The 12,858-nt window shown below is 50.7% G+C and overlaps 1 protein-coding gene across 2 annotated transcripts in view; it reads left to right on the top strand.

The window, feature by feature from the left end:
• Positions 1–12,858, top strand: part of Crhr1 (corticotropin releasing hormone receptor 1) — a 44,636-nt gene that overhangs the window by 18,835 nt on the left and 12,943 nt on the right. For both annotated transcript variants that reach the window (XM_008821912.2, XM_008821910.2), the window contains exons 2-3: positions 3,113–3,200; positions 8,407–8,526. In XM_008821912.2, coding sequence (XP_008820134.1) covers positions 3,113–3,200; positions 8,407–8,526 — 208 coding nt within the window. The remainder of the gene's footprint in view (positions 1–3,112; positions 3,201–8,406; positions 8,527–12,858) is intronic.

Here is a 12,858-nt window from a genome sequence, read left to right as displayed (position 1 = left end):
GGCTTTATGACCCAGCACAACCAAGACTAGACAGACAAGAAGTAGGGTTCAAGGTCAGCCGAGACCTTCACCCTGAGGCATTTATTTCAGTTTTCCAATGAATCTGAATTTCTGCACTAATGACCCCCAGGACTTTAAGATTCAAGAATAAGAACTTCCGGTCCTTGTATTCATCCTCTAATTAGAGCCCAGGTCGTGGGTGCGTGATAATGAACTGGTTTCACACACTCAAGACTCAATTTCTGCACTAATGACCCCCAGGACTTTAAGATTCAAGAATAAGAACTTCTGGTCCTTGTATTCATCCTCTAATTAGAGCCCAGGTCGTGGGTGCATGATAATGAACTGGTTTCACACACTCAAGACTCGCCCAAGGCGTCCATTGAGAGCACCTCCACATGTACAGGGCACTGGGAGACCAGCGGCATATCGAAAGCATATGCTAAATTACTTTGGAAGGCTCGGGAAGGGTGCTGGCCCCGAGGACAGCTGAGTCACCAGGTGCTGGGCACACAGACTATGGGTGAAGGTGTGCTGGTCCAGGAGGGGTCATGTGGCAAGAGTTGACATAGGGTAAGTACATAGGAATAGGACCTGATGTGTCTTCAAGGGAGAGCTGGAAGAAGAACAACGCACAATTTAAGTATTAGATTGATAAGGGTAGATGTCAGACAGTGGTATTTGTAGTTTCTTTAATTTGCCTATGGCTGAGCTGAGTTCAATTTATATATATATATAGAGAGAGAGAGAGAGAGAGAGAGAGAGAGAGAGAGAGAGAAAAGAAGAAGAAGAAGAAGAAGAAGAAGAAGAAGAAGAAGAAGAAGAAGAAGTAGTAGTAGTAGTAAAAGTGGGGCAGAATTTCCTAGGCCCCAGCAGCCATTGCCCGTCTATGGGGACAGCACAGAACCTGGGTCCCGACTGACTCTGAGTGAGCTGTGAGCATTGTCATGAGGACATTGTTCTTTGCTTAGCTGGCAGTAGTCACCAGCTGGCCCGTAGCCTCCTCCTCCCTCCACTTCTGTGTTTGCATTTGGAAAGTGAGGCTAACAATATTTTTCTCCTCTCCAGAGACTATGAAGCTTAATTACTGATTAATAAAAGTGTGGGAAGTTGCTCAGTGCCAGAGCAATGAATGGGTTTATTCTAATCACTGGCGAGGCTCAGGAGCAAGTTTGCTGACCCCAACACTGCACAGGATTGGGTGTAAGCCTAGGGACTATTGAGGTGTCTGGTTTCAGTCAATAAAAGCAGAGAGCCTTAGGGTGGGATAGAGGGAGGGTACTGGGACTGTGGGAATGAATTATACAAAGCCCACTAAGGATTTGGGTAAACACCAAGGGGAACAATGTGGACCAGTAAGCCACCAGGTCAAAGGGACTTCTTTTTTTAATATTTTATTTATTATTTTTATTTTATGTGTATGCATGTATTGCCTGCATGTATGGAAGTGCACCAGTGTTGTGCAATGCCCATGGAGGTCAAAAGAGGGCATCAGATTCACTAGAACTGGAGTTACAGACAGTTGTTAGCTGCCATGTGGGTGCTGGGATCTGAATCCAGGTCTTCTGCAAGAATAATCACTGTTCTTAACCGCTAAGTGGCTTCATTTTAAAATTTTATTTTATTTTTATTTTATGTGTACAAATGTTTTACCTGCATGTATGTTAGTGCACCATGTGTGCACAATGCCTGCAGAGGCCAGAAGAGGATACCTGAGCCATCTCTCTAGCCCCAGGGGGGGACTTTTTGGGGGGTGGGTCTAGGCTCTGACCAGGGATGTGATTGCAGGGTGGGAAAGAAAGCAGCAGAGCCTGATTTTGTCATCTGCACCTACAGGAGGGGGAAGGAGTGGATACTGGTGAGGGTGGGGGCTCTGGGATGGAGTAGATAGGGGAGCAGAGCAGGACGGTGATGTGAAGAGCACTTCCAAGGCTGTCATCTCCCTGGAGACTCTGCTGTCACCATCGTCAGGACCCCAGCTGACATGTTACAATGCTCCTCTCCTGCTCCCACATTCTTCTGGACCCCCTTACAAATGGAATCCCAGCAGAAACAGCTCCCACTTTTGACTCCACCTTATCACTCAGACCAGATAACAACCACCAGGTTCAAATCAGTCAATATGTCCTCACTGAGCACCATTTATGTGCCGGAAACACAATGTCATTCATTAACTTATTTGACAAATTTGAGTGTGTACAACAGATTCTCACAGATACCTGGAATGGGGGGGGGGACTGTATTTACTTTTAAGGTGGGACACTGAGACCCAAAGAAGTCATGTAGCCTACCCATCTAGACTCTAACCTATAGGGAAAGGTGGTGACCTAAGTGAGGGTACATGGTGGTTGGGGGCAGGTGTCAGTTCTAGAAGAGGCAGGCTTCCAGTCACGAGGCCCGTATCTCTCTCCTTCCAGAAGGGCTGAAATCCTGGAGTCAGAGTAACACGGGGCCCTCCCAGAGATAGCAAGCCAACTTCCCAGACACATTCATCTCTTCAGTGCCTCAGCTTCCCCATCTGCAGTAGGCATAGCCATGCTGTCTCCAGAGAAAATTAAGCCATTGATGTTGTCACTGTATATCAAGAGGGCTTGACACATGAGATACAGTTTGTAAGGACTGCTAATAAGCCAGGCAGGGATGAAGGCCCAGGAGGGGCTCATTAAACCACAGGCCTGAAACACCACAATGGGAGGGAGGGAGAAGGGAAAAGGGAAGGAGATGCTCAAATGAGAGCCTATGAGCCCATGGCACTCAGCAGGCAGGTGGAAGCTTGTATGTGCAGGTGTATACATGCATGGGTAGGGGACCTGGTTGGGCCATGTTTGGGGTCCATGCAGTAGCTTTCTCTAACAGCCTCACTTGTGACTCTAGTAACCAGGGACAAACATGACCTCTGTCCTAGGAGCTCAGGCTTCTTCTCTGACCAGCTTCCATTCTAGGCCCTTGGTGAGCAGGGCAACTCCAAACTTTCAAGATGCAGGAGGAAAGGACCAGGAGAGTGGGCAGGGATGCTAGGCAGAGGAGGAGGGGACAAGAAGCATTGGGTAAGTCTTCTAGGCAACCCCCCACATACACACTAACAGTGTCCGGCACCTCCTTGTGCCCACAGGCCCTTCTCCTCCTGGGGCTGAACCCTGTCTCCACCTCCCTTCAGAACCAGCGCTGTGAGAACCTGTCCCTGGCCAGCAACATTTCTGGTGAGTCGTCCCTGTCCCTCACTTCTCAGGATGTCAGTTTCCCACAATGTCCCCTTCCCCCAGGGCTCTGAGCAACTGTCCCATCTCCAGGGAGCACTATGTGGAGAAGGATCTGGAGTGGGAGTCATTGAGTGGGAAGAAGACTGAGATTAGCCAGCAGCCTCTTCTATGGCACAGGAGACACATGCGGCAAATGTGTCACATAGTCAACCATCCAATGGGCAACAGGGAAGGGCACTCCAGCCCCTGCTGCTGGGCTGTGATGTGGGGATATTGGGCAAAGGACAAAGGCTGCTACTTGCTCCTGCTGCAAGTGCCCAGAGTCTAAGGCTGCATGATGCTAACCTGAAGTCTTCGAGATATAGTCACCCATGAGACATGGAAAGGGACAGAGAGGCACTAGTAAGTGCTGAAGCCTGGATTGCATAGGCAGCTGGTTCCCTTATGTGCTCTGAAACACTGTGCTCAATACCTTTCTAATAGAAAATCCTAGGTGAATGCAAATATCACTATGACCTACAGCTGAGCCATTGGCAGAGGGCTTCTATGTAGTTACCTTATTTCATCCCCCATGAGCTGAAAACCCAGTCTTCATCCAGGTTGGGAAGCCGAGGTATGAAAGAGTTACACAACTCCCCCAGGATATTACAGACAGTACTCGCAGGGTCTGGACCCAAATCTAGATCTCTGGGATCCCAGGGCCAAGCCTCCTCTTACTTTTGAGTGTGGTCCTGGGGACAGCTGCTGCCAGGCAAAGTGCAGTGGTGCTTTACTTTCCTCTGTCTGATTCAGCAATTGAGCACCTCCTGTGGACCAGGCCTATGTCACCAGGAGAGCCCAGAGAGCCTCCGAGTCTCACCCAGGTCTCCCAGTGCTGGGAGGGAGAATGCAGAAGAACCAGTAGTGGAAAAAGACAGACTCAAGTTTGGTAGTGAAGAGGCACAAGAAATTCATTTCTGAAGCTGGGCCTGCTGGGAGAGGTTTCTTCTACCTGGCCTGCTGTCCCCTCACATGGGTAGGGGGAAGAAAGGGAGAGATGGACCTGCAGATGACTGACTGGGTCCTATGCTGGGTCCTATCTGAGCTCAGTTATATCCCAACTGTGAGGTAGAGGACTGGTACCCACAGAAAGGGCTTGCCCTGGACTGCTTTGCACCTTACTTTGCCCAACTGTAGGGAATTGGCTTATGAGGTTAAATGCATTGAGTTTTGTGGCTCTGTTTCACAAATGGCAGAGTTCATATCACTACTGTGTCTAATCATGGCTGGCTTTTAAAAGTGTTTAGTAGATAGCTGGAAAAAAGAGAAAGTACTTACTACCTGTTGCTTACACCAATGGAGGTATCAGGGAGGCTAGGACAGGGACAGAGCAAATCTAGGAAGCCTTCCTAAAAGAGGAGGCTTCAAGGTGAGCCCAGAGAGCTAGATGTCTGGCAGAGAATAGCTAGTGTCTGAACACCAGTGAGTGGGTCTGCAGAAGGACTCAGTGGGGTAAGGTAAGCACTGGCTGTCCCAACATAGGGCTGCCCACTGCCTAAGCTGAGTTGAACAGGGAATGTATTGTTCTCAGCCTGTCAACAATTGCAGCCAAGAGGGACAGGGAAGGAGGAGGCCTGAGGAAAGTTCTCCCCCAAAACACAGCCCCCAGACCCAGGTCAAGCGTCATTAACTTGCTTGTGTTCAAGAGAAGTGACACCTTGGAGCTACATAGGTGTCAACTGCCCTTGGAGAGAGCAAGCTGTGATGAATGGCGTTTATTCCCCCATGATTTGTACGGGGTGACCCACCCCCAGCCTAGCTTCATAGCATGCAATCCATCACTCTGCACAATGGCCTCTGATAATGGCCATTTGTTATATGATGCTCAACTGACCCAGACTGATGGGCATTGGCAGAGACAGATGGTGAGGGCAGGGCAGAGGGGCCAGGACAGATGGATGGGCGTCTGGCCGGAGTGGCTGGCCCTGTGCCGGAACCTTTGGGGGCCTTGTACACACCTCATGCCGGGAGCAGGGAGGGGCTGAGTCCCCAGGGCCAAGGCCCCATCATGTGGCAGGTTACAGACTTGGCAACTTATAACATGGCACGAATAAGGCCATGTCAGAAAGTAATAGAATTACTGAGTAATAACATCACAGACAAATGGAATCAGAATTGACAAGGACCTAGAGTTACTGGTTCCTATCCCCGCTCTTAAGGAAGTGATGGTGACAATAGTAATAATAACGGCAACAATAATAGCTAATATGTAGGAATGTCTACTTTGCATTGGGCACAGTGCTAAATGCTCAACTCCATTCAATCATAGTACCATAGTCAGCAAGTATTTTTGTCCCCATTTTTCAGAAGGGGAGCCTTAGGCTCAGAGAGTTTAAGTAACTTGCCTGAGCACACACAGTTACTAAGCAATGGCCCCAAGAGTTCAGCCATCTGGGCCTGATTTCAGACTTAATATGCTATGTGGTCAATCGAGATCTACAGTACCCAGGGCCCAATGTTGTCAGACACCCAGAGGTGCAGTGTCACCTCTGAAGATTTCCCTACCCACGCTGGACTTGTATATGGCTCCACTCTTTCTTCAGTACCTATTATGTGTCTAGACCTCTATTAGATACTGAATACAAAAATGAAGAGTATACAAACCCACAGGACAGGAGGGCTCACTGGCTCCCATCTACTGCCCTGATGCCCCACACATAAAGACACCTTTCTTCTCTGCCCTGCTCAAAGGCAGCTTAACCCAAGGTGCCCAAGAGGAAACAAAGCCTCTCTGCCTGCTGCTGCCCCCCTCTCCATGCCAGGTCACCTAGGCAGAGTGCCTGCCCTTTCCTCCCAAGGGCTCAGGCCTCCTACTGGCAGGAGTGCCAGTTTTGGAGGCTACCCCAGCGCACCTTGCATCTCCCCAGGCAGCCTTGGATGAGTCCTTCCCCTAACCTCAAGCCAGCTACAGGGGATGGGGGCTGCCAGGTGCTCACCCACCTTATGATTCACCCAGAAGCTCTTGATGGGAGACCCCACATAACTGGTTCACTCAGAAGCTCTTGATGGGGGACTTCGCATAACTGGAGCCAGGTTCTGGCTTCCCTCTGAAGTTAGCTACTGTGGCATATTTGGACTCTAAGTATGATAGAAAGATAACTGTATAGCTAACTTGACAGAAGAAAACAGTGTCCAGTTGTGCACAAGTAGTAACTAGGCCACCGGCAAAGAGTCCTTATCTATTATCTGAGGGACCCAGGGACAAGAAGACCAACCCCTGATACTTCAGCAAACACTTGTCTCAGGACCTCTGTACTCCCTTTCCTCAGTTATTCACACAGCTCCTTCCCTCCCTTCCTTCAGGTCTCTAATGAAGCCTTAGTATTTTAGAGAAATACCAAATTAACACAGTACCCCAGTACTATTTTATCCATCCTACCTCCTTTTACAGTTTACAGTATTTCTCACTGGTTAGCGTGTTTGTTTCCTAGCTCACTGTGTCTCTAACTAGAATGCAAGCACTGTGGAGACAGGGAATCTATTTTATTCATTGCTGAATCTCCAGCCCCTTCTGTTTCTTAGGTGAAGTCAGTAAGTACTTGGTAAATCAAGAACCACCCTGTGCCTCCCTGTCTATACAGTTACTGACCAGAAGGGACTCTCTAGGAAGCTGGCTATAGGAGTTGGCTCCCTGACCCCAGCTCACCTTGGCCTTACAATCAGTTTGGCTAGCTGCAGGTTGCTTACCCTGATTCAAACTGCTCCTCACCTCAGAACTATGATAACCAAGTGGGAAAATAATCTCCCAGGAGAGTGGGAGAGGCTGGTTGTTTGGGACAATGGGAAATGAAGGGGGTGTTGGCCTAAAAATCCAAACTTCAGGATGAGCAAGATGGCTTAGTGAGTTGAGGCACTTGCCACCAAACCTGAGGACCTGAGTTCCATTCACCCAACCCATACGGTGGAAGGAGAGAACTGACAACCCCAAGTTGTTCAATGACCTCCATATGCACACCATCCTGCTGGATTCAGTGGAAGGGGGCGCCTTTGTGGCCAGACCGAGTTCATTGGCCTGTCTCCCCCAATCTTGCAGCCTAGCCTTTCCTCCATTTCTTCTGTCTCTCACAGATTTTCATGTACTCCAGGATTTTCTGGGTTTTTAATATAAAGGTCACGTCATATCCTGGATGCCACTTCAGCAGCTTTCTGTGAACGCGGGGACAGGAGGGAAGAACAGGGCGCAGAGAAGGGTGCAAGCCAGATGCTGACAGCTGCCAACCCCACCCCAGGGCTACTGTGAGGGGACCAGACCAGTGTAGGCATCTCAAAAGCCCAGGGTTCAAAATCCACTCTGCCTCTTGGTAGCTTTGGGTGTCAGATAAGTCCTGTGACTACATGGGCCTCAGTGTCCTTATCTGTAAAATAGGAAGTTAGTGCCCACATAGGCAGGTGGTGTGAGGCCACAGTAAGTTCTAAGACATCTATACCCCAAGGTAGGGGCATGTGACATTCTGCCCCACCCACCAAAGCCCCTGGACTAGCAGTGGGCAGAGTCAGTTCTGCTCAGAGTACTTAGAGACTTTGGCAGTTGGCGTTCCCAGAAGGAGACCCTCCTCTCCTGGGGGGAATCCGCACTGCCCTAACTGCCCCCTGCCTTGGCTCCAACTGTGCTGACTGCAGCTAGTACCCATCCTTCCCTGCCCCTGGTCTTAGTAGAAGGGTACCTGGGAACTGCTCCCAGAAGGAAAGAGGCAGGTGCATCTTTGACCTGTATGTTAAGCACTTCTTTTCCAGAACATCTGACAGTGAGTTTAACCTCCCCAGTGCTGAGTGGACGTGAAGAACAAAATGCAGGAAAGCCTGAGTACCCCATGAGGAAGGTGCCACCCCTACTAAGTGAAAAGCACCTGTCATGCACTCTACTCTGTCACCAAGGGAGGGTAGAGAGAAGCGTCCTCAGGCTACAGAGCAGGGAACCTGAAACCAGCTAAGGACCTTAACTTTCTGTTCGGCCACAGCCTTCCTAGTGCCATAACAGCAGACTTAAATTCCTGGCACCTCCCCACCTGTGCTGAGCTCATTTCTGCCCTGGAGCATTGCTTTGTCCTGTCCCTGGTGAGGCTGAGGGTGAACCAGTGGGGAGGTGGGCAGGACACTAGAGGGACTTCTGTCTGCCTGGGGCCTTGGCAGGACCTTGCTCTTTGTCACCAGCTGTCTCTTCCCCCAGGCCTGCAGTGCAACACCTCAGTGGATCTCATTGGCACCTGCTGGCCCAGGAGCCCTGCAGGGCAGTTGGTGGCTCGGCCCTGCCCTGCCTTTTTCTATGGAGTACGCTATAACACAACAAGTAAGGAAGAGGGTGGACTGTCTGCTAAGGTGGGGTGGGGAGTTTGGAGGTAGGAAGAATAATCCAACAGCTGTAATGCCCCGAAGACTAGCTCTATGCTCTGCTGGGCTCTGCTTGCTCCTGCTGATCCTCACAGCACCCTGGAACACATTGTTACCTGGTCTATAATCAAGGCCCTGAGGCTCAGAGAGGTTTGGGAACTTGCCCAAGATCATCAGCTGGTAGAGGGGGATGCGGAATGTATAGAGCTGTCTGGTACTTTCTTCTGTTAACAATCTTCTGCTTAGTCTCATTAAGCCTCAATCACTCTTGAAGTAAGTCAGTGATGGTCAGAATAGCTTCAGCTTTGCTGATGAGGACCCTGGGGCAGAGAAGTTCTATGGAGACATGGCATCTAGAATGTCAGATCTATGGGCAGAGGGTGATTTGCATCCCAGGCCTACAGGTGTGATGGGGGTGGGGCAGAACTGACCCAGGAGCTGAGCAGATACTCAATCTCCATGTAAACACCTCCGTTCCTTAGAGTCCCAGCCTGCACGCCAGGCTTTGCAGCTCCGTGCTATAGCATCTGCCACCCTCAAAATTAATTTGCTCTCTCTTGCCAATGACTCAGGTCCCTGCTATCAAGAGAAAAACAGCTGTAGGCCAGGGGCCCTGGCCTACTCGAGGGTGGTTGGGGTTCCAGGTCCCTGGAGCTAGAACAGTGTGTGTGAGACCTGGAGAAAGTCTGATCCCCAAGCCCCAGGAAGGTGCTGAAGGTGACCAGATACCAGGTAGCCCATACAAAGACTCCCTGGATGACCTCAGGTCAGTCTCTCCTCTGTGGCCCTCTGTCCTCCTCATCTGTGGGGTCAGAGGACTGAAGACCTGGTGTCTGAGACTTCTTCCAGCTCCAAACTCTCTCATCACACCCTAGCTTCCTTTACTAGGTGGTTGGAGAAATTAAGATTGGGGATAGAGCCAGAAGGGTTTGAGAGGGCGACCATGAAATGAACCATGGGAGGGACCTGAGAGAGATAAAAGAAAGACTGGAAAGGGTAGGGGGACTGAGGAGGAGAGACCAGGTAAGAAGAAGGACAGGTCAAACAGGAGTTGTAGTGCATTGTTGCCTAGTCTCCAATTTAGTAGGGTTAATTTTGTAATGAGGAAACAGGCATAGACTGATTAATGACCTGCTCAAGGTCACAGAGCCTGATGGTTGAGTCAGAACCCAGGGTCTAGGGTCTGCACACTGCTCCACACCCCGTGCCTTGATCCAGGACACCAGCAACGTGGACTGGGCCACCCAAGCTCCCCAGGAGATCCCTTCCCTCACTACAGCACCAGAGCCTGTCTGGTCTGCCTCCAAAGCACTCCTCACATTCCACCGTACCTGCCCACAACCATCTCAGGCACCCCTAGCATCCAATATGACCCTGTCACACGTCACTTAGAGTCCACCTTTCTGTGCTTGCCCATTGCCTACGCTCCTGAGTGGGGACTGCTGAGCCCTCTATGGATATGGCCCTGCCCACCTTTATAACCAGCCCTAGCCACTCCCCACGAGTACCTTCCGCTGGTATCCCTGAGGTTTACTGGACATGCGTCAAATAAGTGTTGTCATTTTAGTGTCTGGGTGTACATAGGCCTTCAGTGAAAACTAGGCACCCTGAGCTCTAGTCCCACCTCCATCTGCCCCTAGTTCAGGAGCTCTTGGTTTTGGGGCTTCTCTGGGCCTTGGGTTCTCTACCTGCAGGATGGACAGGGTGGAGGAAGATACCCTCAGGTTCCCTCTCTCGACCCAGAGAGAAAGCTGAGCTGCTGATTCCCAGATGTAGGCTGGCAGACTCCCTATACAGGTGCCCTGGGCACCTCCACGGTGGCATCAGGAGGGGAGGCAGAGTTGCTTCTAATCATTATCCTCTAATTAACTCATTTACTGTTGAGGTGTTGCCAGGACTTCCAGGCTACTCCTTACCATCCTCCCTCCTGCAGCATCAGATCTTCAAAGAGATGGGAAACATTTCCAAAAATACCCATTTTCCCATGATCCTCTGGGAGAACTGCTCAGCTCAGCAATTAGACAAGGAGGTCGGCTCCTCCCTGGCAACCAGCCCCTGTGTTTGAGGCTTGTTTTCCTTCGGGGTCAGTCCCCTCTGGATCAAAACCTGCTGCTTGGGATGGCCTAACCTAGAGACCAACTCCAGGTGCCCTACTCTAGATGGGCACGGGTGGGGCTGTTGAGCAAAGGAGATGCCTCTGTAATCTCCATCTGATAGAAACAAGTGACATGTTCTGACTATTATGTAAGGTTGTATAAATACAGCTCAGAGACAATAATAATAAATCTAGGCACCATATGCCAGGTACAATTCCAAGGGCTGTGTACATGCTAGCTAAAAATACTCACCCAGAAGAACAGGAGAGGCCTCAAGATGGCTCTGCGTCAGAGATGGAGAAGCCAAGAAGTCTAGTGACTTGCCCAAGGTGACACAGCTAGTGTGGGATGGAACCAGCATTTGAACCCAGGTCTAGGGCCCCTTTTCTGAGTCCTGCTTTTGGACTGTCTCTCTTAAGGCAGAAGCTGTCTCATGCCCCTCCCACCCATCTCTGTAGACATTTCAAGTAGCCTCTGGTTGATCCCAGGTATGACCCACCATGCCAAGTATAGTCAGTCCCCTGGTTCCTGTCCTCCCTGTCCTCACAGAGATCCCAGAATGTCCATCATGAGTCCCTGGGAGGCTCAGCCTTATTTAGCACTATTAGAATGTCTATAGCCTCATTACCAACTCTCACCTGGTCATTGCTCTGCCCAGCACTCAGGTCTGCTCACAGCAAGGCCAAGCAGCCCTAGAATAATCCATGGAGATCAATTTCCCCACCAGCCAGCTGGCAGTCAGAGCAGCTTCTCAGGTTAGAGAGGAGGCCAGACTTCCAGCCCCAGAGGTCAGACCTTCTCCTCCGGCAGTGTCAGCTCCTCTGGCCCTCCACTCTGTATCTTCTTCTGGTCTTGATGTTGCCAGCAGAAGTGACTTATAAGCTGATGGTCCTTGTGGATCATCTACAGCATCTCCATCCTTAGAAATGAAGAGACAGGCCGAGAGGTACTTCAACTACATAGCCACAGTTGAGCTACTCCTTTGGCCCCTGTGGGACTCCAAGCCCAGTGACTGGAACTCAAGCAGCGTCCCCAGCCCTCTTCCAGCCTGTGGGTCAGTGGGAGCCACAGAGGGGACTATAGTAAGAGAGGGTGCAGCAGAGATGGCTCAGGGCTCTTTCTTTTGTAGCCAATGCAGCTTGGAGTCAGAGCCAGAAGCAATGCAAGGAAACATGGTTAGTGCTACCGAAGCCAGAGGGGGATTGGGTGGTAAGGAGACGTTGTAGGAGAGGACATGCAGAGGCTCCTTACCCCGCCCCCTCTTACTGGATATCTGAACCTGCTACCCAAGGGGTTAGGCAGGAAGTGGATAAGCGAGACCCTTTGGGCAGCCCTGTCCCTTCCAGAGAGCCCTTAAGCCAGGTAGAGCAGCCCTAGGGCCCTTCCAAACCTCTTTAGGAGATAAGAGGTTCTGGCTACAGTCTAGACTGACATAAGGTTCCCCCCGTTCTTAGCCCACTCTCTGCCTTCCTCCCCAATGTCACAGGCCAGGCAAAGAGTAGCAGTAGTAGTTCTAGCAGTGAGCTACCTGCCACATAAGGCCTACCTGGTAGCCTCCCCAGCACACACCTGTCATGCCATTTTCTGCCCATAAGACCTCCCCTGTGGAGTCTCCAACATATAGCATGGGAAGTGGAAATGGGACTGTGGGGTCCTTCCACCAGACCTCCCATGTGAGCCCCATCCCCATGTTAAACACTAGAATGTGAGGACCACCCATGCAAACTCTGATACAGAGTCAAACCTAAGAAACCTCATCATTTAAACCAGCCATAGGAACAGTCGCTACATGCCTATCCCCCAGATCCTGCCCAGCTAGGTGTATCTTGAGTCACAGGATCTGTCATTCTTTGTTGTCATGCAAGACCCTGAACAGGAACATCTTGGAAGAACAGCCACCAGGAAATTCACCACCACAGAGAATGTGCAGGAAGGCAGTCCCCCCAGGGGGTTGGGGGAGATAGCTACCCTGCCTATGCATAGATCACGTGACATGATTGAGCCAGCTTGGGCCAATGGAGCCAGGGCCCTGCGGGCAGCTGTGAGGGCAAAGATATAGCTATTTGGAGCATAGGAGGTAAAAAACAAAAGTCAGGGGCACAGGACAGTTGGGAATCCCCTCTCCCCGCTTTACTGCAGGGCCCCCAGCCAGCAGGCCCTGTGTTGGCCCAGATGGATGGACAGGCAGATGTCAC

This window comes from Nannospalax galili, unplaced genomic scaffold (genome assembly GCF_000622305.1).
Source record: "Nannospalax galili isolate Female #2095 unplaced genomic scaffold, S.galili_v1.0 scaffold1128, whole genome shotgun sequence".
NCBI lineage: Eukaryota > Metazoa > Chordata > Mammalia > Rodentia > Spalacidae > Nannospalax > Nannospalax galili.
This window is presented reverse-complemented; position numbering and strand designations above follow the sequence as displayed.